Source organism: Passer montanus, unplaced genomic scaffold (genome assembly GCF_014805655.1).
Source record: "Passer montanus isolate IOZ18808 unplaced genomic scaffold, ASM1480565v1 scaffold80, whole genome shotgun sequence".
Classification (NCBI taxonomy): domain Eukaryota; kingdom Metazoa; phylum Chordata; class Aves; order Passeriformes; family Passeridae; genus Passer; species Passer montanus.
In genome coordinates, this window is record NW_024373257.1 from 939249 (window position 1) to 962014 (window position 22766).

The 22766-nt window shown below is 41.5% G+C and overlaps 2 protein-coding genes across 2 annotated transcripts; one reads left to right on the plus strand and one right to left on the minus strand.

Annotated features, from left to right (window-relative positions):
* Window positions 1-579: 579 nt before the first annotated feature.
* Window positions 580-20158, minus strand: ZBTB11 (zinc finger and BTB domain containing 11). The gene is made up of 11 exons (XM_039732708.1): window positions 19673-20158; window positions 16505-16740; window positions 15629-15860; window positions 13689-14491; window positions 11434-11613; window positions 10696-10932; window positions 10162-10306; window positions 8994-9111; window positions 6326-6484; window positions 5674-5849; window positions 580-3775 (listed from the first exon to the last, which is right to left on the minus strand). Exons 1-11 carry the CDS (start codon window positions 19980-19982, stop codon window positions 3243-3245), a joined length of 3129 nt encoding a protein of 1042 aa, XP_039588642.1. The 5' UTR covers window positions 19983-20158; the 3' UTR covers window positions 580-3242.
* Window positions 20109-22703, plus strand: LOC120513362. Its single transcript, XM_039732710.1, has 2 exons — window positions 20109-20944; window positions 22632-22703. The coding sequence occupies exon 1, from the start codon at window positions 20109-20111 to the stop codon at window positions 20874-20876; it is 768 nt and encodes a 255-aa protein (XP_039588644.1). The 3' UTR covers window positions 20877-20944; window positions 22632-22703.
* Window positions 22704-22766: the final 63 nt, after the last annotated feature.

Here is a 22766-nt window from a genome sequence, read left to right on the forward strand (position 1 = left end):
GACAAGAAGAGCTTGCACTACTCCACATCTAAAAGCACCACTTAACTCAGCAAAGGGAAAGGCATGGGACCCTGTTCCCAGAGCTGGAGGCAGCTGTACAGCTCATCCTTCAGCCAGGAGACTGACACTGGAGGACAGCCTCCACACCACAACCCCTTCTCAGACATCCATCCCAGGGCAGAGCCAAGATGGAAGTGCTGGCTGGTGCTTGCTTTGGGGTGCAGTGTTGTACACCCAAGTCAAGAGAAATAACGTCTGAAACAAACCGGAATGGTTACAGCTGGGTGTTGGGGGGCTCAGCAGATACCTCATCTTGCAGCCAAAGCAATTTCAGTACCAATATCCACAGTGTTCATTAGCACTGTGCTCTTGTACAGCCACGTTCTGACACAATTGAGGAGGGCAGTGTTTCCCTTCCTCATACACCGTAACTCTTTGGGCCTTAAGCAAGAATTAAAAAACAGGTGTTAGCAGAACTATCCAAGCCAGACTCTGTCTGTATATGGAAAGTGAAATATTGCAGAGGAATATGCAACATCTTCTTTCCCTGGAGAAAAAGAAAGTTTCTTGAAAGAGCAATTCATTGCAGAGCTTAGTTTATTTGGTGACAGAAATAACCATAACTTTATACATCTAACACTAAATAAAAACAGCAGAATGTACAAATCTGATTCATTATGTACAGGAATTCACTAGGAATACTTAATGAACAGACACTTCTCATTAACTTTATTTTTTAAAAAATCAAATACCAACTGCACCTTTGCAGTCTGACTTTCGCAGAAGGGTAGTGAATGTCTTAAGTGCTGAAGTCCAAAGAAAAACATAAGGCAACCCCTCAGAGATGGGAACAGCAAAGCCGAGAGTGACACTCCCCACTTACCTCACACCGTTCTGAAAAGGTAAGGCACAGCATGTTAAGAAAGGGGTGCCACAACATTCAGCTTTGACATTCCTGGCCGAGTCTTGTTTAGAAAACAACCTTTTGTTATCAGTTTGGTTGGTGGTTGTTTTTAAACAGCAGATCACTGAGTCAGTAAAAGCGTTTTGACAGTGGATAAGAAAGCTCCAAAATTCAGATTCACTTTTGCTTCTTCCATAGGTTGGGCAAATAAATAAATGCACCAAAGATTAAACTAAGGTGCTGGTAATATTATTTTTGTAAGGTAACACACTAAATATACAAATAATGTTCTAGCACTATTTACAGCTATTTTTCCTTGAACACTTCTTCACTTTAGTAATACATAATTATTTTTAGGATACAAACATTGAAGTAAGTTTTCAAGTTTATCTAGTGCTCTTTTAAATCTGTTTCCATCATAATGGCAGTATTTTAATTTTAAGCAGGATGGCTATCTCCAGATTCTTTACCATACAAAATTCAAGTTACAGCTAACAGTAATTTTTTTTTAATATTCATTTTAGTTTTACTCCATTTGGTAATTAGAAAATAATACAATTGTAAAGGGGTGCAGGATATATAAATAACCACATTATTTCTCTGAAATAAGACCCTGACTTTTGAAATAGGCATCTACAAATTAATTTGGATCCACGACTCAAACATAAAAATTTTTCAACAACTGCTTATCTACAGAATTGCAAAGTATAAAAAGAACAGTCCATTCTGTAGCTTAGTAGACAGATATCCACATAGTTAAATACGATGAAAAGTAGAAATACTAATTCAAATGAGGTGGTTACTTTGCCACAGGGTTTGAAATTTTGTTCAGTGGATCTGTTTCACAGGTACCAGAGTTATATGCACGTCACTTTATTTATGAAATTTACCCTGCAATATTACAAGTTTCTGGCTGCTCAGGTATCTTACTGCTGTCCTGGTTAGAAAACATGATACCACTACAGACTGAGAAGAATTTAAAGACTACAGCTCTGATTGTTCACATGCAAAGCACTTTCAGTTTCCTTGACAGACATGCTGCTTGCTTAAAATAAAACACGCAGCAACAAAGGAACCCACACCTTGTAGAGATTAAGATGTGCCCTGTTCGTGGTATTAAACCAGGGACACGGAAACCTGGGCCAAGCACAGGTGTCATTCACACTTACGTGCAGGAACACCCATTAAGGATTTTTCCAGCTATGTGGTGTAACACCAGGTATCAACTGGCCCTAGAAGTATTTCTCTTAAAGCAGCAGTAATAAGTCTTCTAGAGATTCTGGTAATTTTGAGACAATTTAAGTTTTACCTCATCCTAAGATTTTCCTATTTCCCTACCCTGATACTGTCATATGTCCTGCTTGGGAATTATCAGGGTTCCTCCTTTCAATACAGTACAAGACAACATCAGTCCATAACGACCTGGACTTAGTTCCTGAAAAAGTGTGCCATTAGACCTTTTTCCTTTGACAGTTTTTACATCAAACGTAAAGCAAAACCAGAAGCATCCCTCACAAAGCTGCCTGCGTTGTGTTCACACATCAATGCTGGCAACAGCTTCCAATTAAACGTGGAGCTAAACGTGGCTGTGTGCAGAGGCTGCAGTGCAAACTCCTCCCTCACAAAAGAAAAGGAGTTTACTTCCCTAAGCAGCCTCCCTGTGGTGGGCTGTCCTCTGGCCAACTTCAATTCACAACCATCTTGTTCAGACTCGGCAGATCCCTGCCCATTAGCTATAAAACATTGTACAGCATTTTGCTGAACCTTGAACCAGCCACCCACGCACCTGGAATTTAAGTAAGTTCTTCCAAACTGGGATTCACTAACTACCAATGGTGCATTTGCCCAGAGAAAAAAGCTTCAGTTTTTCTGAATGCCACATGAAGCGCAAGCCTACACAAAGCATTCTACCACCTCCCTTGTCTTGGGAGTCAACAGACAGAATCCAATACAGGAAATTTGCTCACAAACTTGATGAAATGCACATCAAAACAAACAAAAAATTACCAATAGCTGTGCATTTCTAGTTTTTAGTGCAGCCTTTTTATATGTTTTTAATTTTTCAAAGTTACAGTATGATGCTTCATGACACAAAAACATTATTTTAACCTTTTTGTTTTGTTTAAAGTTACAGCCAGCATAGAAATCTTAGCTTTCAAAGCCTTGGCCCACACTGGAGTATTGGTACTTTTTCCATCTAATGCATGGTGCAGTATTCTGTCATCACAACATTCAGTACTGAGGATTAACCATTTGAAAACAGTGAAAGCCTCAGATAACTCATTACACACTTGGCTCTCACAGACACAGAACCTCACCCTTCTTGCTCTCTCATACACTAAATCGACTCTGTTGTTGTTACATGGGCCACTTCCACTTCTACAGTTTCAATGGCCTGCGTCACTTCAGCCATTTTCTGTCCCTGCTGTTGTGCCAGTACATAATTTACCACCTGCATGATGCTTTGGTCAGAAAGGGTAGAGACTGACGTGCATTCCTCAGTAGCTGCCACTGCTTCGATGGCTTCCAGCGTCTCTCCCGTCACTACCACAGTCTCGCCCTCACCAGCACCAAAGCTGATCTCGGTTTCTTGCTCCTGTATGTCCGAGGCTAAAATGCTGATGGCGTGCTCCACCTGCGTGCCCTGGTTGTGGAACTGCAGGGTGTCTTTCTCCAGCATGATTTTGCAGGGTATGTAGTCCCTGTGGAGCTTGGTCATGTGCTTGCGCAGGGTGCGCGCGTCGATGTAGGCCTCGTTGCACACGGGGCACACGTAGGGCCGCTCCCCCGTGTGCGTCCGCACGTGGCGCTTCAGGGAGCGCGCGTCCGCCCACGCCACGCCGCACGTCAGGCACTCGAACGGCTTCACACCTGCGTGGGGCAGGCAAGCAGAGGTCACAGGAGCAGCAGTGACAGCAAGAACAGCAGTGAGGAGGAGCACAGCTGGTGTCAACATTTTATACTAATAACTACATGTACTTTATTTACCATTATTTACCAATACCTATCACCTATGTTAGGCTGTCTACTTCTATCCTAAACCAATCCATATGTGCCAACATCGCCCAGAATATGGAGGCTAGGAAGAAGGAAGAAGGACAACGTCCAAATCCCTCCATCTTGCCTCCTAGACACCTATAATAAAATCCCCAAAATTCCACTTTTCACTCTGTAATTAATTAATTATCATTCAACTTAAACTTCTGTGATTGTAATTCTTCATACAAGGTTGGTAATTTGCCCCATGGGTTAGGATTGAAATCCAAAGTGTCTTTAGCTTCCTGCCAGGATTCCCCAGCCCCCTGCCAGGGGCTTGGGCCATCCAGGGCACCCAGAGGGATGCTCTGGGTTCTGACACAGAGCAATACTGTGATGTTTGCCATGTAAGAGAGAGATCCTGTTCTCCATTTCTGTGTAACAATACAGTGCAAGCATAATGCATTCAGTAGAGAAGATTCTCCACAAGTGCCCAGCGCAATCCAACACTTTACTTTGAAAAACTTCTCAAGATTCCTTTTAATGCAGTTTCTTCCTTATTTTAAGTGCACAATGCTTAATGGAATTCTGATCATTTTGATGCCTTTCTGGACAATGTTTTACTTCACAGAAATTGTCACTTGCATTTCCAGTCATCCTTTTGCTTCTGTCAATCCTTCTGTACACCTACAGCTTTACCCCTTCTCTTCACTGCAAATGTTCAAATACATCACCTGATGTTTGTATGATCTTATTTTCCTTCATAACATCTGAGTTCTGTGGTCTGTAATGCCTAATGAGGCGTGTGGGTGGTGACAAATGCCATCTCACTACTGGCTTTTCCTCTGTGACAGTTACTGCAGATTTAGGCTACGTACCTACTGCAGGACACTTTTGCTATTTAGAAGGGCGTGTGGGTGGTGACAAACTCACCATCTCACTACTGGCTTTTCCTCTGTGACAGTTACTGCAGATTTAGGCTACGTACCTACTGCAGGACACTTTTGCTATTTAGAAACAAACAAAATCTCTATTCTACTGTAGATTTAGGCTACGTACCTATATGGGACACTTTTGCTATTTAGAAACAAACAAAATCTCTATTTCAATAGTTAGATAGCTGTCAGATTTACTCTTAAGAGCTCTTTAAAAGGAGACATGCTTCAAAAAAAAGTGGGTTTTGCCCTGGGACAGGAGAATATAGACTCCCAACACAGCTGAAAGAACCAAATACTCAAAAATCAATTTCACATTTTACATCTAAAGTAAAAATGCACATAATTCTTTAACAAGAAACATAAAATGTTTTCATATTTTCTCCAAATATCATACAACTTATCACTTGTCATAAATGAAGAAGTTGATCAACTTCCAATATTGGTCCTTTTCTTCTTTTTAAATTTAGGGCAATCATTCTCCTATCTGAAGAGTACTTTGTTAACTGTGTGTGCCTTTGAAAATGGAGAATGTTTTAGTGCATCCAATTCTTTGCCAGATTTAGCACTCTTAGCCACTTGTAACAATGTTCCTCTTCTGTTCAGGTACTGAGGACAAACTGGCACAGTCCCTGTGTGTGACTGGAGCTTTAGAAACTCCCCCAACACTAACCTTTGGGAATCATTGACAGCAAGTTACCAAACCAGGATTCACATAAAACTGGAGAATCTGTAAAAACTCCTTCATGTCTTGCCAGACAGGGCACACAATTACTCAGACTCAAACAAACAATTAGCCCCTTGCACATTGTGTTTTTAGGGGTTGAGGGATGTAATGATTATTTGTGTTGTACATACCTTCATGATTGTTCATGTGTCTCCTATATTCCCGGAGTTGTGTGAATTTTCTTCCACAGTGCTCACAAACTCGTTCCAGATTTTGTTTTGCTCTTCCTTTTTTTCCATGTGTGGCTTTCTTTACATGTCTTCTGTACAAAGCTTTCTCATAAAATTCTTTTCCACATACATTACATCTAAAATGTGTTAATGTGAGAAATCTATTAGAACCATTATTGCACATTTATATCTTAAGCCAAAATGCACTTATTTACAGTAGGCAAAATTTAATGGCAATACTGTCTTATATGGTAAGTAGTTCCATAATTAGAAATAATACTGTTGGACTCAACTACATTTCCTCTTATCCACAGCCACAAAGCTTCCACTTACCCTTCTAGAGAAGTGAGATCACCTAAGTTTCTAACTTTACTGATTGTATTTATCCTCTAATGACCTCACTTTTTAGTTCCAGCACTGTGCCCCAGGTTAGCAGCCAACCCACACTCTGTAAAATCACCATTCATCAATCCTCAAGTACTCAAGACCCCAGAGACCATCAATCCATTGGTACTTCAAAGCTGGACTAGGCAGTGCCTTGTGGACAGGCTGTGGATCTCTACAGCCTCACTCTGATTAGTACATTTCAGTTGTTAAATTAATTTCCTCTTACCTATAAGGGTCTGTGACAGAATGAGACTTTACATGAGAATACCAGTCTTTCTTCCAGCTGTAACATTTTCCACAGAACTGACACTGAAATGGCTTGACACCTAAATGTTTATTCATATGCTGCCGAAGATCCCGAGCTTCATAGAAACTCTTGTCACACCTGTAAGAGCAAATGTTTTAGCATCCCATACAAGAAAAGCACTGATTTCAAAGGCATTGGGACCCTCTTCTTTAATAGCAACTGAAGACTGAGAACACCTACTGCACCATCAGGATTTATTTAAAACACAATCGCATTCTGAAGTAGGAAAAATTAAAAAGAACAGCAGCTTATTTGAAAGCCTGCAATAAAACTTGAGGACCTCTGAAACCCTTTTGTCTGTTATGAGTAACTATATTCTTTCTGCAGTTTTAATGCTGAATAATCAAAGGCAAACCAACTGGGAGACATTAGAAATGTGTATTATACCATATAAACACATGAGGACAGTAACAGCTGCTTCTTTCCTTAAACAAAGAGGGCTGACACAAAGATCAACTGGAATTTGTTGTTTTTAATGTAGGGTTTTTTTTTTATAAAATAAAAACACCCAAATTCATAATCCTGCAAGAAAGCATCTGAAAGTATCAATACTTATTCTTTAGCTTGCTGCTTGTACACATCTTAACCCAGGCTAACTTATGGTTTTCCTTCACTTATACTTTGCCATAGTATGGCTATACAGCTCCTTTTGGTATGAAGACTACAGAGTTTGGTCTAATCAAAAACTTGGTTTCTCCCTTTGAAAGAAATTCTGCTGCTCATCTGTCTCTCTTCCTCATGTAACAACATACAGCTGCATGACTCAAGAAAGGACAGAGGCAGAGCAATGCTAGCAAGCAAAGGTGCTGGCAAAAACCTTCTATAGTATCAAACACTGGAATGAGAAAATGAGGAGAAAAGCTTCCATACAGGAACAAAACATTTGCTATTACATTGTCTGAATAATGGGTATTCTGGAGAGGAAAAAAAAAGGGTAACAGTCCTTGAGCCACCCAAACAACCTCCTCCTCCTCCTCGGCTGGAAAGTCTCACCTCTCCAGTTCAAATGGGGCTCTCAAGAGATCCTCAGTTTGCACATCCACATAAAAAATATCAGAAAGACGTCTCAGGGGCTTGATTGGGGTTGGCACTTGGTACTCTTTCCTCGAGGATTGTGTATTTGGAAAAGTCATTAGAGAAGTATAAAACTCAAACTACCACCATACACTGTTATGCATTACTGCAGTTTAATCAAACACACACTTCACTGCAAAACTTCCAGGAACATTTTAGGAAAATAATTGATGGTCAGCTTTGCTCAACCAGCCAGAAGTTCAGACTGAAGCCTGAAAGGTAGTTTTCCATTCCAAGCCACCAAACTAAAAACTTGAAGTCTGGTTATTGCTTAGTGAAGCTCTCTAAACCACTGTTGACAACATGAATTATATCTTTAGCAGAGACCTTTGCTGGAGAAGCAGCAAGGACTGGGTCTGTTTTGAAGAAGCTGAGGAGTCAAAATATCTTCTCTGTCAAGGTGATCTCTTGCATCCATGGCCCTAGTGCCTTGAGTAAAAATTTTCTGTTCTATAAATATCTCACCTTCAGAACTAAAATTCCCTTCCATAGTATGTTTCATGAAACAGTGTCTGTGCAATGTATTAGCTCTGTTCTTTTTGTTTTTAAAATTAATGCTTTTAGTATTAAAAATCACTAAATAAAAACACTGTTGACAGAACTGAAGTAAGTTTTGATAATTTAGAAAATATTATTTTTGCTAGTATGAAGCAGCACTGAGATACTTTAAACAACTCTTTCAATTATCACTTTCTTTAAAACCTTGAGTTGCTACAGGCAATCATATAAATTGTACCACTCTTAATATCTGACAGAGCTTCCCAGAGACCTCATTGTGAGCTCCAAAATTAAACATTATTTGTCCTTCTGCAGGGCACTTGAAATGTTCCCTACAGTCTGCTTGGTCATGGAAAAAGTATCCATGTTTTGCTAATGCACTAAGAACACACTTTCCAGTTACAGTTTCTGCTTTGCTAAAGTCCACAATGGTGTCATGTAAATAATAATAAATGCCATTCATAATAAAAACAAATGTCATTTATTGCAATATTTAAGTGGTCATATGTGTTTTATAATCAAGAAAACTGCAACAGTCAGTGACTCTCAGTATGCAATGTTCCTAAACACAGCCAAATTTCAGCAAACACTGAACACAAGTGCAGGACATTGCAGACTCTACAGCTTCAAATCCAACTGGAATCCACTATCACACTAAAAGAGGGCAAAACCAGCCTGAAGACCCTTGGCCTCTTACAACCTTACACTCTTTTGTCTGTCCTGCAAAAAAGCTGTACATCCACACGGTTACTGATTATAGCACCAATTACAGTGCAAAGTCATTAATGAGAACAGCTGCAAGAAACTAGAACTAGGTAACAGCTTAAAACCAAGCCTTTGCTCTCCAGCACATGTATTTACAAAAATGTGTTTTATTCTCACGCTTTCCAAGTCTTATCCCAGGCCAATGGAACAGTTTTACGTTATAACAAGGAGCTGCTTTTAATCTTGAAAATTACTAGGATCATTAATACAAAGAAAAAAGCCCACCAAAACCACCCATCACCTGACTTACTGAGTACACTGATATCCACGAACTTCAGGCTTTGGCTGATGTTTCTTTATGTGTTTACTGAGTCCTGATGCCCTGTGGAAAGATTTTCCGCAGATGGAGCAAAGATACTTGGATTCTCCTAGCAAAAACAAAACAAAACATGTTACCAAGCCAGGCCTTAATTTCTCTGGAGTGCTTTGTGAGACAGATTTTTAACACATATATAACTTACCTTAAGTAATCAGAGCAGTACTACAAAGTGAAGTTTGTTTAATTACACACTGATGGGATTTTTAAGTGTATTTTGTATGTGCTAATGTAATAACACACAAGGGGGGAGTAGCAACTCTAAATTAGTTTATTTCATGTATTTAAACATAGATACATTGCTGCAACTATGATTTATTGAGGAAAAGTGAGCAGCCTAAAAACCTGCCTTCTTGTGTGAAAAAAACCACAACTGCCTGTGCTTATGTATTATGCAACTTCTTCAGAAACACAGCATTGCTTTTATCTTGCATTTGTGGAAAACCACCTTAAAATAAAAGTTTTTGCTCCATTTCATTAACAAGGGAGTGATGACTACTAATACAAATTCCTTAATTTCAGGAACAAATTATCCTGAGTATCTCTCTTGATTCTGCTCAGCCCAGAAAACCAGAAACACAGACAGTCTTAACAAATTACAATTTTAAAACTCTGCTTGTATTGAATTATTATATTGCCATCATTCACATGCTAAGATCTTTCAAAATACTAGGCTTTACAAAATGTCAGTATTAGTACAGAAAATCTTGTAAAACATATATGGAGATCCTGAGAGATTTAACTTAGCATGTTTTCCTCTAAAAGGAGAGGTGGGGAGATTAAGTGCATTAGAACATTCCAGCCTCTTTCTTGTTGAATCGACATGATACAGGCATTAAATACGTACATAAAACAACAGGAACAGACCAACCACAATTCCCTGCTCTTGTATAGAACATTTGCATAATAACACTAAACTATTTAGTGATTTAGCCCCAGAAAATTACTAATTACCTCAATCTCACCTGCCTGACCAGAGGAAAAAGAACAAACTACCATTTATTTTTTTAAACAGTTTCTTTTGACACTGGAGAACAACATTAAAGTTCAGTAGCATAAAACAGCCAAGCAAAAGAAAAGGATTCCCTTTCTCATCACTTACCTGTATGAATGCTCATGTGCTCCTGAAGACTTCTTTTTGTGACAAAAGACTTTTCACACAAGTCGCACTTGAACTGTTTCTGTACTTCATGAAGAGCTAAGTGCATTTTCAATCCATGCTTATATGTAAAGGTCTTTCCACAAACCTAAAAAAATCCACACGTGGTGGAAAAGGACATATAAAATTAATTATGTAATAGGTGTTTAACATCAAACAGCACAAAACCTCCTGTATTTCCGGGGAACTAGGATGGTCAAGCCTGTGATTTTGCACCAGTGACAGACTGGTCTGTTAAAAAAAAGGAATAATCAAAGGAAGACATTCTTCTAGACAGAAGAATATGCACTTGCACAGCTCGTATTCATTTTAGTTTTCTCACTCTTGGACCACAAGCAATTTTGTCATGAATGTTACACTAGTTTTCCCTATTGTGAAGTGACCAAGATTAACATAAATTTTAGGGCAGAGCATCAATACCAAAATGTTGGTAACAGAGAACATTACTAATCTGATCAGAGAGCAAAAGGACTTTACCTTGCATGCATGGGGTTTGACACCTGTATGTTTAAGCATGTGTATTCGGAGAGAATAGAGCTTAGGCAGAGTTCTCCCACATATGTCACACACGAATTCCCGTTTGGTTCTCCCCTTCACCGAGGACACGCCTGTCCCCTCGGCCCCTGCAGCTGCAGCGCTCGCTTCCGTCTTGCGCGTGTGCCGCACCAGGTGGGCCCGCAGGGAGGCACCGTACTGGAATTCTTTCTTACACAACTGGGACAGAAAATATTACAACCTTACTTTGCATGTAACGCTCAGAATTATTAAACAAAACAAACAGAAGTGATCAAATGTTTTAAGTACAGTAATATGATGAGTTAAATCTATAACCCAACTCCAACAGCCATTTTGTCTGAGGTTAATGAATAGTTGTGAATTTTTATTTTATGGCTACTTCTTGAACCACCCCCAGTGAGACTAACTTCCACTGTAGACTAAACACTCATTTACTGGTAGGGTTAAAAGCAAATCCCATGCTAGCACTGTTTTGAGCAGCAAGTCACACACTACTGTCAGGCCAAGTGGCTGCACTCCATTCTACCTCACCCCATCCAGATCAAGGCTACATCCAACTCTGAAATCGGTAAGGAAAATAAATATATATACCAAAAAAGGCAATATAAAATAATTACTAATACAATTACAGAATTAATTTTCATAAGGAGGAAGATTTACACAGAAGAAAAAAAAAACCCAACAAATCCCTCAACTTACTGGGCATTTATATTCTTTAGATCTTTCGTGTTTCAGTGTGTGCATTATAAGTGCATAGCGCCGCTGGAACACCATTCCACAGTCAGTGCATTTGTGCTGTGCTTCCACTTCGTTATTTTCTGTGGTGTCTCTTTTGGGCTGTTTCATTTTTTTCCCTCTTTGTACCAGCTTCATGGCAACCTAAGTTGGAAAAACAGAAACTATGAATGAATTTTACTGCATTGCACTTCACACCTTGTCTGAAAGTTTGTATTAAAAGCTGATCTGTGTTTCTGTAATACCTCTTAATTGTAATATTGTAATGCCTCAGCTGACTTAGCTGCTTGAAAGTTACCTCATTTCAGTTCACTACAAAACTGCAGATCTCAAGGTGAGTGAAAACCATTCTTTTTTAAAAAGCATAAACTTACTAAGATGATGGTCACACAGTGACTTACCAGTTCAGGGACAATGAACTCTTCAGCCCTGAGTAACTGCCTAAATGACAGCTACAGATAGGTACAGAAGAATCACAGAATACTTCCAGTCAGGATTTCTATCAAGTTGAGAGCATTCCAGCTTTCCCAGAGATTTTTATTCAGGAATAAGGCACTAGTGGGGTTTTTTTAGGTGGTATTGGCAGTGCTACCTGGAGCTGATAATCTCATCTTCCTTTATAAAAACTTGCTGCCAAATTCTTTAGAAACCAAATTCTAATCAGGTTGAAATGTCCTGTATCAGGTGTGTCCCCTTTGGGTTCCTGAGAATAAGGCAAGGGAAGGAAGTACAAGCATCCCAATTTCTTCATCCTGTTCTCCCAACTGTTGTAGACAGGTAGAAGAATTATAAAAGAAAGGCCTTATGAAATCAAGGCCTCACTTTGCTAAATTACCAAAGCTGCCCTGTCACTTCTTCTAAGTGCCGATATCAAGCAGTTTGCAAGTTCCCATATGAAGCTATTTTGAGAATGAGACATTTGTTAAGATTGTTATGTTTTGACACAGAGAAAACTTTCTAATGTATTTTTTTACATTTTCCTGTTGCTCTGAAATCTTATGCAAACTTAGCTAAATTGTGAAGCACAAAAATAATTTTATTCAGTACATGATTAGTAAGAGCTAGGAAAATTAATTCCTACAAAGCACACCTCATCCCAAATATGCCCATGCCAGATGCAAGTACTGTAATTTAAACCAGAAGCATTTTTCCTGTAATCTCTTTCCTGTTATTCTTCCCAGCATCAAAATTGGGAACTCAAGAGTGTCTCATTCCCAAAGCTTACATGACATCCCATGACATAGGGGGAGTTGAGGGATGCACAAAACACTAAAGGCTACAAAACAAGTTAGGAAAGCAGCAACCTATTCCTGAGTCCAATCCTGAGCAATCATCCAAACCAATTTCTTTTCTCCATAGGTCTGTGCACTTCATCTGTCAAGGAGCTGGATGTAAAAACTGCAAAATACATGAACAGGAACTATTCTCAAAAGTAAATATTCCCCTTCCCAAAACAGAACAAAACCACAGTGCTCTCCAACCAGCATAAATAGGTTGCTCAAGTATTTTGATTGTGTTACTTTTAGCATCTGGGCTTTAAGCTGTCCATCTGTAAAAAGACACTAATGCTACAGTTTCTATCTACCAGGGGGTTGAAATAATAACAAATTACTCTCCTGTGTGTGGGACTGGTGGCTCTGGTAGGCAAAACTGTCAGGACTCCTTTGGAAAGGTGCTCAAAGGGGAAAGAGTAATAAGACTGTTTCATAAAAAAAAACTGTGACTGGAACTAGTTCAATTATTTAACATATAGTATGTTCAGGTGCTAGAGTTTTTAACAGCAGTGCTCTTTGAAGCTTTCTCTTCATTGACCCCAATCAGAAGGTAACAGGAATGCATCATTGTGACTCATGACTACATCTTAAGATCTACGTGGGATGTTAAAATTTTTCATTCCCAATGCTGTTGTCAAGTCTGAACAAATGTAGGATCTCACTTCTCTAATATATAGATGTATGTATCTATGACTGACAAACACATGAGCTAGCTCAGAATTAAGTTCACAGATCATTAAGGATTTTGGGGAGATGATACAACTTCTGTCCAACCATGAGAAGCTGTGAGAAGATACTCAACCTAGACTGTGACCACTGAGCACTCTAAGGACCTTCAATATGGAAGGAATACTGATACCAAGTCAATGCTTTTGGGATTTTGTTTGCCCAACTGTCACAGCTTAGAAATTACTCTGGTAACTATGAAGTCTAATGACAGAATACCTGCTGCACTGCAGATTTAGGATTTGTCTTTCTATTCTGCAGTTTTTTTTCAATTCCTTTATGCAGCCTGATGTATCCCCCCTCAGTGACAGAACGCTGCCGAAGCTTGCTTTTGTAGGTATCATCCTGGCTGGAAGCAAGGCTTTCTGGCTGGGAAATGGAGCTGCTCTGCTCGTCACTTTTTTGCTTGAGTGTCTCTGAGGAGTCTTCAGAAGAAGAGTCCACATGTGCTGTATCACTCTGATTTTGAACTGTCTCAGTTTCCCTTTGGCTCTGTGTGTCCATGGCTTCCACAGCCGATGGCTCAGTGCTGAGTCTGTTGCAGAGGCTGTTTGAAATGCTCTCCACCAGCTGGATCTTGATGTAATTCTCAGTTGTTTCACACCGTTCCACAGCCTTGGAAGGATCACCTGCAGTGGCCTCCAGAGGCTCTGGGTTCAGGAGGTCAGGCTGGGGTGCTGCTGCCTCCTCTGTCCCAGCAGAGGAAGGAGCTCCATTCACAGCTACTGGCATTTCACTGGCTGTTACTTTAGGCTGCTCAACACCGTCCATGGGCTGCACCTGCACTTCAGCCTGCCCTGCTACATTTTGTGTTGACTCTACTGTTTGAATATCTCCCTTTTGGTACACTGTGATTTGTTTCTCTTCCATCTGTTTGTGCACATTCTCACAGATTTCAAGGACCTCTGACATGAAGAGATGCCGGGCGAGCATGGCCACTTCCGCCATACTACAGAAGTCAAACGTTAATTCTGAGGTATAAGCAAATTCCAATAAAGGCAGGAAACTGGACTTGCAGAAACCTACCAGGAATAAAACAAGATATTAGAGCAAATAATGATGACATGAAATTATCCCAAAATATCCCATGATGATTACAACAGTTCACCTTTGATACAGCTAAGCCTGAAATTTAGAGCAAAATGCACTTGGAAATAACAAGCCCATCACTGGCACTCAATTAATTGTCAATTACACTACAGCTTCCCCCTCATGTAGTTTCTATGTGTGGGTAAGCTCAGACAACTTCTCCAATAGCGAAGTAGTGCTTAAAGACTTTCACAATAAAATTCTTTGAGGAATATTTCAAGATGCTGGGAGAGCCACAATATTTTTAGAGGAGATTAATTGAATTAATTAAGTCTTTCTGGATCTGCTACATTCAGAAAGTACTCAGGTCTTAAGTAACAAGCAATGTGAAAGAAAAATAAGGAAGTAGCTATTGAAAACAATAAAAATATGGATATATAGATAGAAATGCTGAAATATAAGAATTTGGTATAACTGTCCACAGTTGCATAAATAATAAAGCAAATATTTAATGGGGGGAACCTTCTGGATCATCCCATTGGAAAATTATTGTTTGTGCATGCCTATTATTCATGCAGAGAGAGACAGTTAATAAATGAGAAAGCAATGCAGAATGCATATGTTCTGTACACTACTCTTCATCACTACAAAGCTATTTTTAGAACATATATTTTAGCTCCTGTCTTTCATGTACCAGGTCTGAGAAATAAGCAGACACATATAATTCTGCTTCACAGAAAGAAGAAGCAATTTAGCATTTGTTAAGCTGAACAACTCTCCAAGCAGCTTGTCAACATCCCCGCTTGATGTACTCAAGCATTTGATTTTGTTCTCTTTTTAACGTTTGTGACTAATACAAGGAGGAAATATGTCCAAGCAACATAAAAATCCATCAAAAGCTTCTCAGAAATTTTAAGATTAAATACCACAGTCCATGGAAAATCAGATTAGGCAAAATCAGAGTGATCACTTTTGCATTATGAACCACACAAAATACTTTTAGATTAAAACAAAGAAAAAAAAAGATAAAAAATTTGGTTGTCTTCAACACTCAAAAAAGACTGAATTAAATACTGTACTCCTTACTTAGGATATTATGATTTCTAGCTTTGAAACCCACAGCACTTCACCTGACAGATCCACTACAGCTTCATGACTAGTGACAGCTCCCTTTTCAATGAAGAGCTCTCGGAAGTACTCGCTGTTGGCTGCCAAGACAGATTTGTGAGCTTTGTACTCCTCTCCTTCAATCAGCAAAGTCACATCACAGAACTGATTGGAAAGCCTCTGCTGATTCAGTTGGTTTAAGACTGACAGACAATGTTTGGAAGATGACTGCTTCACAAGGCCCTTACTGTCAACCTGTCATAAACAACATTTGAGAACTTCATTACATTTAGATTGTGCCTTTTTAAGCATTCATATTGAAACACAGAAAAGGATTATCTTCTGCAACCATACAATCAGTTCAAGCCTGTAGAATATAGAGCTTAACTGTACTACTGTTTTCTTTCTTTAAGTTTCACCCTCCCTCCAAACACAATTAAACAGACTGGAAAAATGGCAAGACACATTCAAACAGCTCTTTGTATTTTTCTACGCTACAGTCTGAAAAAGTTTCTAAATTCAAATGGCTTTATGTGCATGTGAGCCTGCAGTTATGAACAAGAATTTTATATATCAGTATAGCATCATTAAGGAAAAGATACAGAGCCCTTAAGAATCTTATATGTGATGGCAATTGTAAGCAATGGCAATTCTGCCATTCATTTTACCTTAGATTCTATATGCATAATATATAGCATGACTTTATTTCCCAGCAATGATGTCCTATAATTAATTTCATGACATATACACCAGTATCCCATTTCTACACATTCAATATCTTTGACAAAATTTATAGTCTTATTGTTACAAGATTATCACAACAATGGAAAAGAAGTACATGACCAAGAATGCAGTAATAGAAAATGCAAATCCATTCAGATGTAAACAATGTTACTTACAAACACAAGCTCGTGCTTTGCTATTGGTTTCTTCTTCACAGACTTTGGGGATGCTGCTGGGATTGATGGTGTGTTACTCAATTCATCATCTGTTTCATTACTGTCTTCATGAGATTTTGCATCCAGTCCTAGTTCCTCCAGCATTTCAGAAGGATCTGAGAGAGATCTAGAGCGATCTAACTTTTCCTGGCACTTGCTGCATTCTTTAATGTAATCTTTAACCTGCTTAAGAATACCTAAGAAAAATTAATGGAGCTTGATTAGGCTTCTAATCTTAATTCAATTTACAATAAACAAATAGCTGTGCAGAAGATTAGCAAAACATCGATAATTAATAATCAAAAATATTACATACTAACCAAGAGAAATAAAGTCAGTCACCTACACTCTCCCTCTCTGATGCAACATTACCAATTCTGATTCTCTCACACCATTGCATGACATTGTATGTTTCTACTGCTCATTTGAGATAGAACATTTAGAATGTCACTACATCACTACTCCTAGAAAGATTATTAAGGCTGAAAAAAAAAGGTATTTAGACATTTAGTCTCATCATCCCAAGGTAATGACAAATGTACAGAACATTTAGAATGTCACTACATCAAGCAAACCCTCCTAGAAAGATTATTAAGGCTAAAAAAAAAAGGTATTTAGACATTTAGTCTCATCATCCCAAGGTAATGACAAATGTAATATAATTCTGTATATAGCCCACACAAATGGCTTGTTCCTCCTGAAGAGGACAAGAATTGGAATGCTCACTTATGAGCTTTTGAAAACTGGGATCAACTGTGCTATATGCAATGACACTGACAGGTACTATTAACACTGATTTAAATAAATTGCTTATGATTTTGGAATTTAAATAAATCAATTTCCCACCAGTACTTCAACCAGTGGAACCAAATATAAATGACAGGACCTGAGGAAATAGCCTGAATTTGTGTCAGGGGAGGTTTAGACAGGATTTAGGAACAGGTTCTTCACCCAGAGGGTGGCTGGGCCCTGGAACAGGCTCCCCAAGGAAGCAGTCACAGCACCAAGCCTGACAGAACTCAAGAAGTGTTTGGACACGGCTCTCAGGAATGACTCTTGTGACTTTTGGGGATGGTCCTGTGCAAGGCCAGGAGTTGTATTCAGTGATCCTTGTGGGTCCTTTCCAACTCGGCACATTCTGCAATTCTGTAAATAATTCCAGATACTCAACAGATCCTAAGTGCAGGGTCCTTTTCTGGATCCCATGGCATTTTCCATGCATTGCTTTCAATCCAAATTTGTTCTCTTCACTAGGACAATATAAAAGCATATACAGCAGCTGGGCCTCTATGGTTTAAAAACCAGCACAGCTCAAAAGCTTTGCTGACAGACTTAGACTTGCTTGCTCACATCTCCTCAGAGCATGACTTGCACGATCATTAAATACCTATCTCTGCAAGGATCAGGAAAACTGCAACTTAAGGCAACCTAAGATATTAATGCCCATTTCAACAGCTTGTACATCTCCTTGATTTCATCTGAGATAGACAGGAGGTCTCTGGCCTGCAAATCACATTCCTAACACCCTTCCTGGCCCCTGAGCCCATGGCCTTGCAGTTGCAGAACACACACCAGGCTGAAGTCCATCTCAGGATGACAGCTGGGCCAAAGCTGCTGTCCATAGCAGCCAGAGAGTACTGCAATGGCAGGGAAAACATTGTTTTAAGGGAGACACATGTAAGAAACATAAAACTTGAACTGAAAGCATGGAATGAATTTTAATATTCTCAGCGTAAGAGAAGCAAGAGGATTTAGGGTGTGCAAATAAAGGTGACCAATAAGATCAACAGAATACAGAATGCCTTCTCCTGACAAATAGAAGCTACACTGAGACCCGTGGAGGAAGCTTCCAGCACAGGATGAGAGCAGATGCCAGAACAGTACAATGCTGGGCAGACAATGAGAATGCAGATAAAGGCAAGGAAACCACCATCCAGAATAGGTATATCAGCTTTGAGATGCCACATCTCTTCTTGACATGAAGAGATCTTCAATTCAATGAGATCTGGACTGGAGGAACTGGCTGCAGCTAGAGCAAAAGCCCTCCAACTGAAAATAGGGAAAACTAAAGCTGAAATTACAGACTTGCTGATGAATGAAGAGAGCAGAACAAGAGAAGCAATACAGACACACACTGGGCCTGTGGCAAGTTAAAAGCAGGCTATTTTTTTAATGGATACCTAGGGCTAAAAGTACAACACCAAATCCAAAGGGAACAAGATATCAAGTCATTCCCTCAGGCAAAAGAAAGTCCCAAATGGGAATGATTGGTGTTCAGGCACCACCATCTGTAACAGCTGCAGCACCACTCAGAGCCCAGCTGAGAATTAGTCTGGTCTTTTCAGCTTCTCATTGCAAGAAGGAGACAAGTAAAACAACGAGTGCCAGGACTGCCACCACCGGCAGCTGTAGTACTTTAACATGGACACCACCACATGCATGAATGAGGTCCAAAGCTAACCCAGGTCATGTGGACTGGATCATCACCCTATCCCAAGGGCACAGTTGAGATGTCACTGCCTTACCTGGGCTGTGTGCAAGACCTGGAGGGGACAGCTGTACTCTGTGCTGCCATATATTAAGGTACCACCACCAGATGACAAGCCTCGGACAATTTCCTGACCAAGACGTAGTGCACAGAGCGAGCCCTGCCTCTCGGGGTGTGACACGATGTCACTGCCCACACACCACGTGCTGCGAGGTGGCGTTTAAAGGCACTGGTCACGCCGCAAAGTGACAGTCCCCTCCTGCTCCCGCCAGGGAGGCCACGCGGACATCCCTTCAGCAGAAGGATGGGACAACTCCTGGAGCGGGTGCAGCAGGGCAACAAAGACGATTAAGGGACTGAATAACCTCTTTTACAAGGAAAGGCTGAAGGAACTGTGGGACCGCACTAATGTGTATAAATATCTAAACAGACGGCGTCAGGAGCACGGAGTAAGGGCCCGGAGGTGCCAAGAGAATAAACTAATACACGGGAAGTTCCACGTGAACACGAGGAAACATTGTAAAGCTGCCTGTGCCCTGGCACAGGCTGCGAGTCTCCATCAGCGGAGGTGCTAAAGAACCCTCTGGAGGCGGTCCCGTGCCCTGCGCTCGGGGGTGACCCCGGGGACCCGCGGCGCTCACCTCTCCACCAGTACTTCTGCGAGAGCCCCTGCCAGGTCTGCAGCCGGGTGCGGTGCGCGCCGTCGGGCGCCAGGTGCGCGGCGCGGATGAGGCGGGCGCGGCGCTCGGCCTGCAGCACCACCTCCAGCTCGGCGAAGCGCTGCTGGTCGCGCTGCCGCCGCTGGTAGTACAGCGTGCCGCCGCGCACCACGTAGCAGGCGGCGGCCTTGCGGATCTTCCGCTTGGCGTTGCCCTCCGTGCCCGGCGCGTACGGCTCCCGCTCGTTCGTCAGGTACCGCAGGATGGCCAGGTAGCTCTCCTCGCTGGACATCGCGCGGCGGGGGGGGGCGCGGGAGACGCCCCCGCGCCCGAGCTGCGGAGGAGCCTCCCGGGATGAGGGAAGCGGGATCGGGATCGGCCCCGGCCCGGCGGGAGCCGCGCCCGGGGGGGAACTGGAATGTCGCGGCCCGCGGCGGCGGGAGGGAGGGAGAAGCTCGGGCAGCAGCGGCGGCGGAAAGACAAAATGGCTGCTGCACAAGCGGAAGTGAGGTGGGGCCGCGCGCGCGCAGGAGGGGCCGGGAAGGGGCGGGGGCGCGGCGGAGCGGGCCCGCCATGCTGGAAGCGGGCAGGGCAGAGGCCGGAGCCGCCATGCTGGAGCCGGGCAAAGCCGGCGGCGGGAGCCGGGGACGCTCCCGGGGCAATCCCGGTGCGGTGCCGGCTCCGAAACCGTAGCGGCTTCCGCTCCAGAGCTGCCTCGGGAGCAAGAGCTGCGAGGGGAGGAGCAGGGCCATTCGCGCCGAGCGGGAGCAGCACCGGCGCGGGCGGGGCTGTTTTGTTTGCAAGAGGCAAGAAAGAAAATCCATCAGACGTGAACCGCGCCTTTTACTTGTCCCAGCTCTGCGCTGGCTTTTCCACCTGTAGCACGCGAGGCAGGAGCCGGGGCTGTGGCGCCCAGGGAAAGCGCAGCAGCAGCAGCGACCCTTCCTTTCCTTCCCCTGCGCTGGTACCTGCGGGACGCGCCTGGAGCGGGCATCCCCAAACACTGAGGGAGCAGCACCGCCCAAAGGCGCTATTTGTACGGAAAAGGGTTCTGTGTTTGGGTTTTCGGCTTATTTCAACAATGGCAGTGGTGGAATACTGCAACAAGTGGCCCTGGGAGGTTGTGGAATCTGTGTCCTTGGAGTTGTGTTCATTACTCGGCTGGATACTGAGCAATCTCATCTAAACAAACACATTTGGATGTCCTCTGGACCTCCTTTTTAACCCAAATTATTTTGTGGGTCTGTGACAAACGTAGGTACTCAATTTCTTCTGACAAATACTTGATAGAGGATCGATTACATTAGTTAAACAGAAGGGCTTATATTATTCATTCTATTACATCTGTGTTTGAGATGAATAAAGTGCTGTTACACCAGGATAAGGCCCTGCTCTGAACAGCCTGTCTCACCCAGTGCATAGCTTGTAAGAGGAGTAACCTGATGTAATTCTTTACTTCTTCTCTCCATATCAGTCAGAACTCAGGAATAAACATCAAGGAAGAGCAATCGTGAAGCACTTCTGTGCACCACTGCAGTGACACCAGGCAGCCAAAGCCTGCAGACTTCAAAGCATTAACAAATAATAACTTATTAATTAGTCATATCTGCCAATCAGTTTCTATATATATCGTTAGTGGTATTTCAAGAAGATGGTAAAAGCTCATCTTTATTTTCAGCTTCCTAGCTGAAAACATTCACAAGGACACATTTGGGGTACCAGGTACCTTGTGCAAGACACTGGTGTGATTTGTATAATCTCCACTTGCACGCGTAATATTTAGAGGTGTTTTCAGCCTTCAGTTTTAAACTATTAAAAATTCCCTTCCCGGCTAACTACAGGCAATTTTTCTTCCTCTCTTTTCCCCTCCAGTTTCTGGCTTCCTTTCAAATATGTTAACCAGTTTAAAAGCCTTGAATTTCTTTCTAAACATGAGCAGCACTGGGGCTTTTTTTGTTTGTTTTTTTAATAGCAAAAAGCAGAATTGTTTGGAAGATCATGGTGCAAATTCAATTAATATCAAGCTAGACCTTTTTTAAATGGGTTGTAGCCTTCATCCAGACCCATACATATTTTACTAAAATTCAGGAAAGTTCTAAGTGTAGCCCATAACCCACAGTGCCCATTACAGCCACTGAAGCCCAGTGGGACTGCAGGAAGTTAAAACACAGCTGTCTTCTTGACTGGTGTAAGATAACAAATCAAGTCCTCAAACTATCAACAGAAAAGCAACTGATCCAGAAAATAGTGAAGGTTTGGTTTCTGTTTTGGTTCTGGTAAATGAGGACATTGCTTTGCCAAGGCTGTTGCTGTCCACCAAAATTGGCAAAGTCTGGGCACGCTGTCTGCACAGTGCAGTTACTCAGGCAGACAGAGGAACTCCCATGAGGAATTTCAATCCCTCTAGCGGTGGGAGGGTGGAAAATTACTAAGGGAACCCCTATCTGCATTCAACAAGTTAAATATGAACCTAAACGAGCTTTAACTGTGTAACACCAGCTGCATTTGAAACCCATTCAATATTCACAGGCTTCCTTTTCCTGACAACAGCTTCCAGCAGTTCAGTTTTGTAACTTCCTGACCCAGAAATTGCATCTGAATCTTTGTGTTTAAGAGCCATGCAGTCTGTGAAATCATCCATTCCTTTTAACCTTCTCCATATTTGATTCTCTGTATCTTCCTACACACATTCCACAACACAGGACCTTTGTATGTAATTTACAGATTATATTGCTCCACATCCCCTTTTAGCGTGTATGTATCTCTGATCTTATAAACCTCTTTTCATGTCATTTATGTCATTTGTTACAGATGCAGAATAAACTTAGGGCTGTTTTTTCCTTCCCCCCTTTTACCGTGTATGTATCTCTGATCTTAGAAACCTCTTTTTATGTCATTTGTTACAGATGCAGAATAAACTTAGGGCTGTTTTTTCCTTCAGGCAAGAAGGCTCCTCAAATACCAGCTCCATCTTGCCTGCTACCTGAGCCACTCAGTGAAGACTGGGGAAGCATGTGCTAATGCAGCAGACTGTCTAAGAAACCAAGTGTTTTATGGCAGGAAGATGCTTTTCAGT

Excerpts from the sequence above, each read along its gene's own strand:
- ZBTB11 (XM_039732708.1), bottom strand. The coding sequence starts at position 19,982 with ATGTCCAGCGAGGAGAGCTACCTGGCCATCCTGCGGTACCTGACGAAC. Across the intron at positions 16,741-19,672 it reads GCAGAAGTACTGGTGGAGAG|GTATTCTTAAGCAGGTTAAA; the intron begins GTGAGCGCCGCG and ends AATTTTTCTTAG. Across the intron at positions 6,485-8,993 it reads CGTGGATATCAGTGTACTCA|GTGTGACAAGAGTTTCTATG; the intron begins GTAAGTCAGGTG and ends TTGCTCTTACAG.
- LOC120513362 (XM_039732710.1), top strand. The coding sequence starts at position 20,109 with ATGTCGCGGCCCGCGGCGGCGGGAGGGAGGGAGAAGCTCGGGCAGCAG.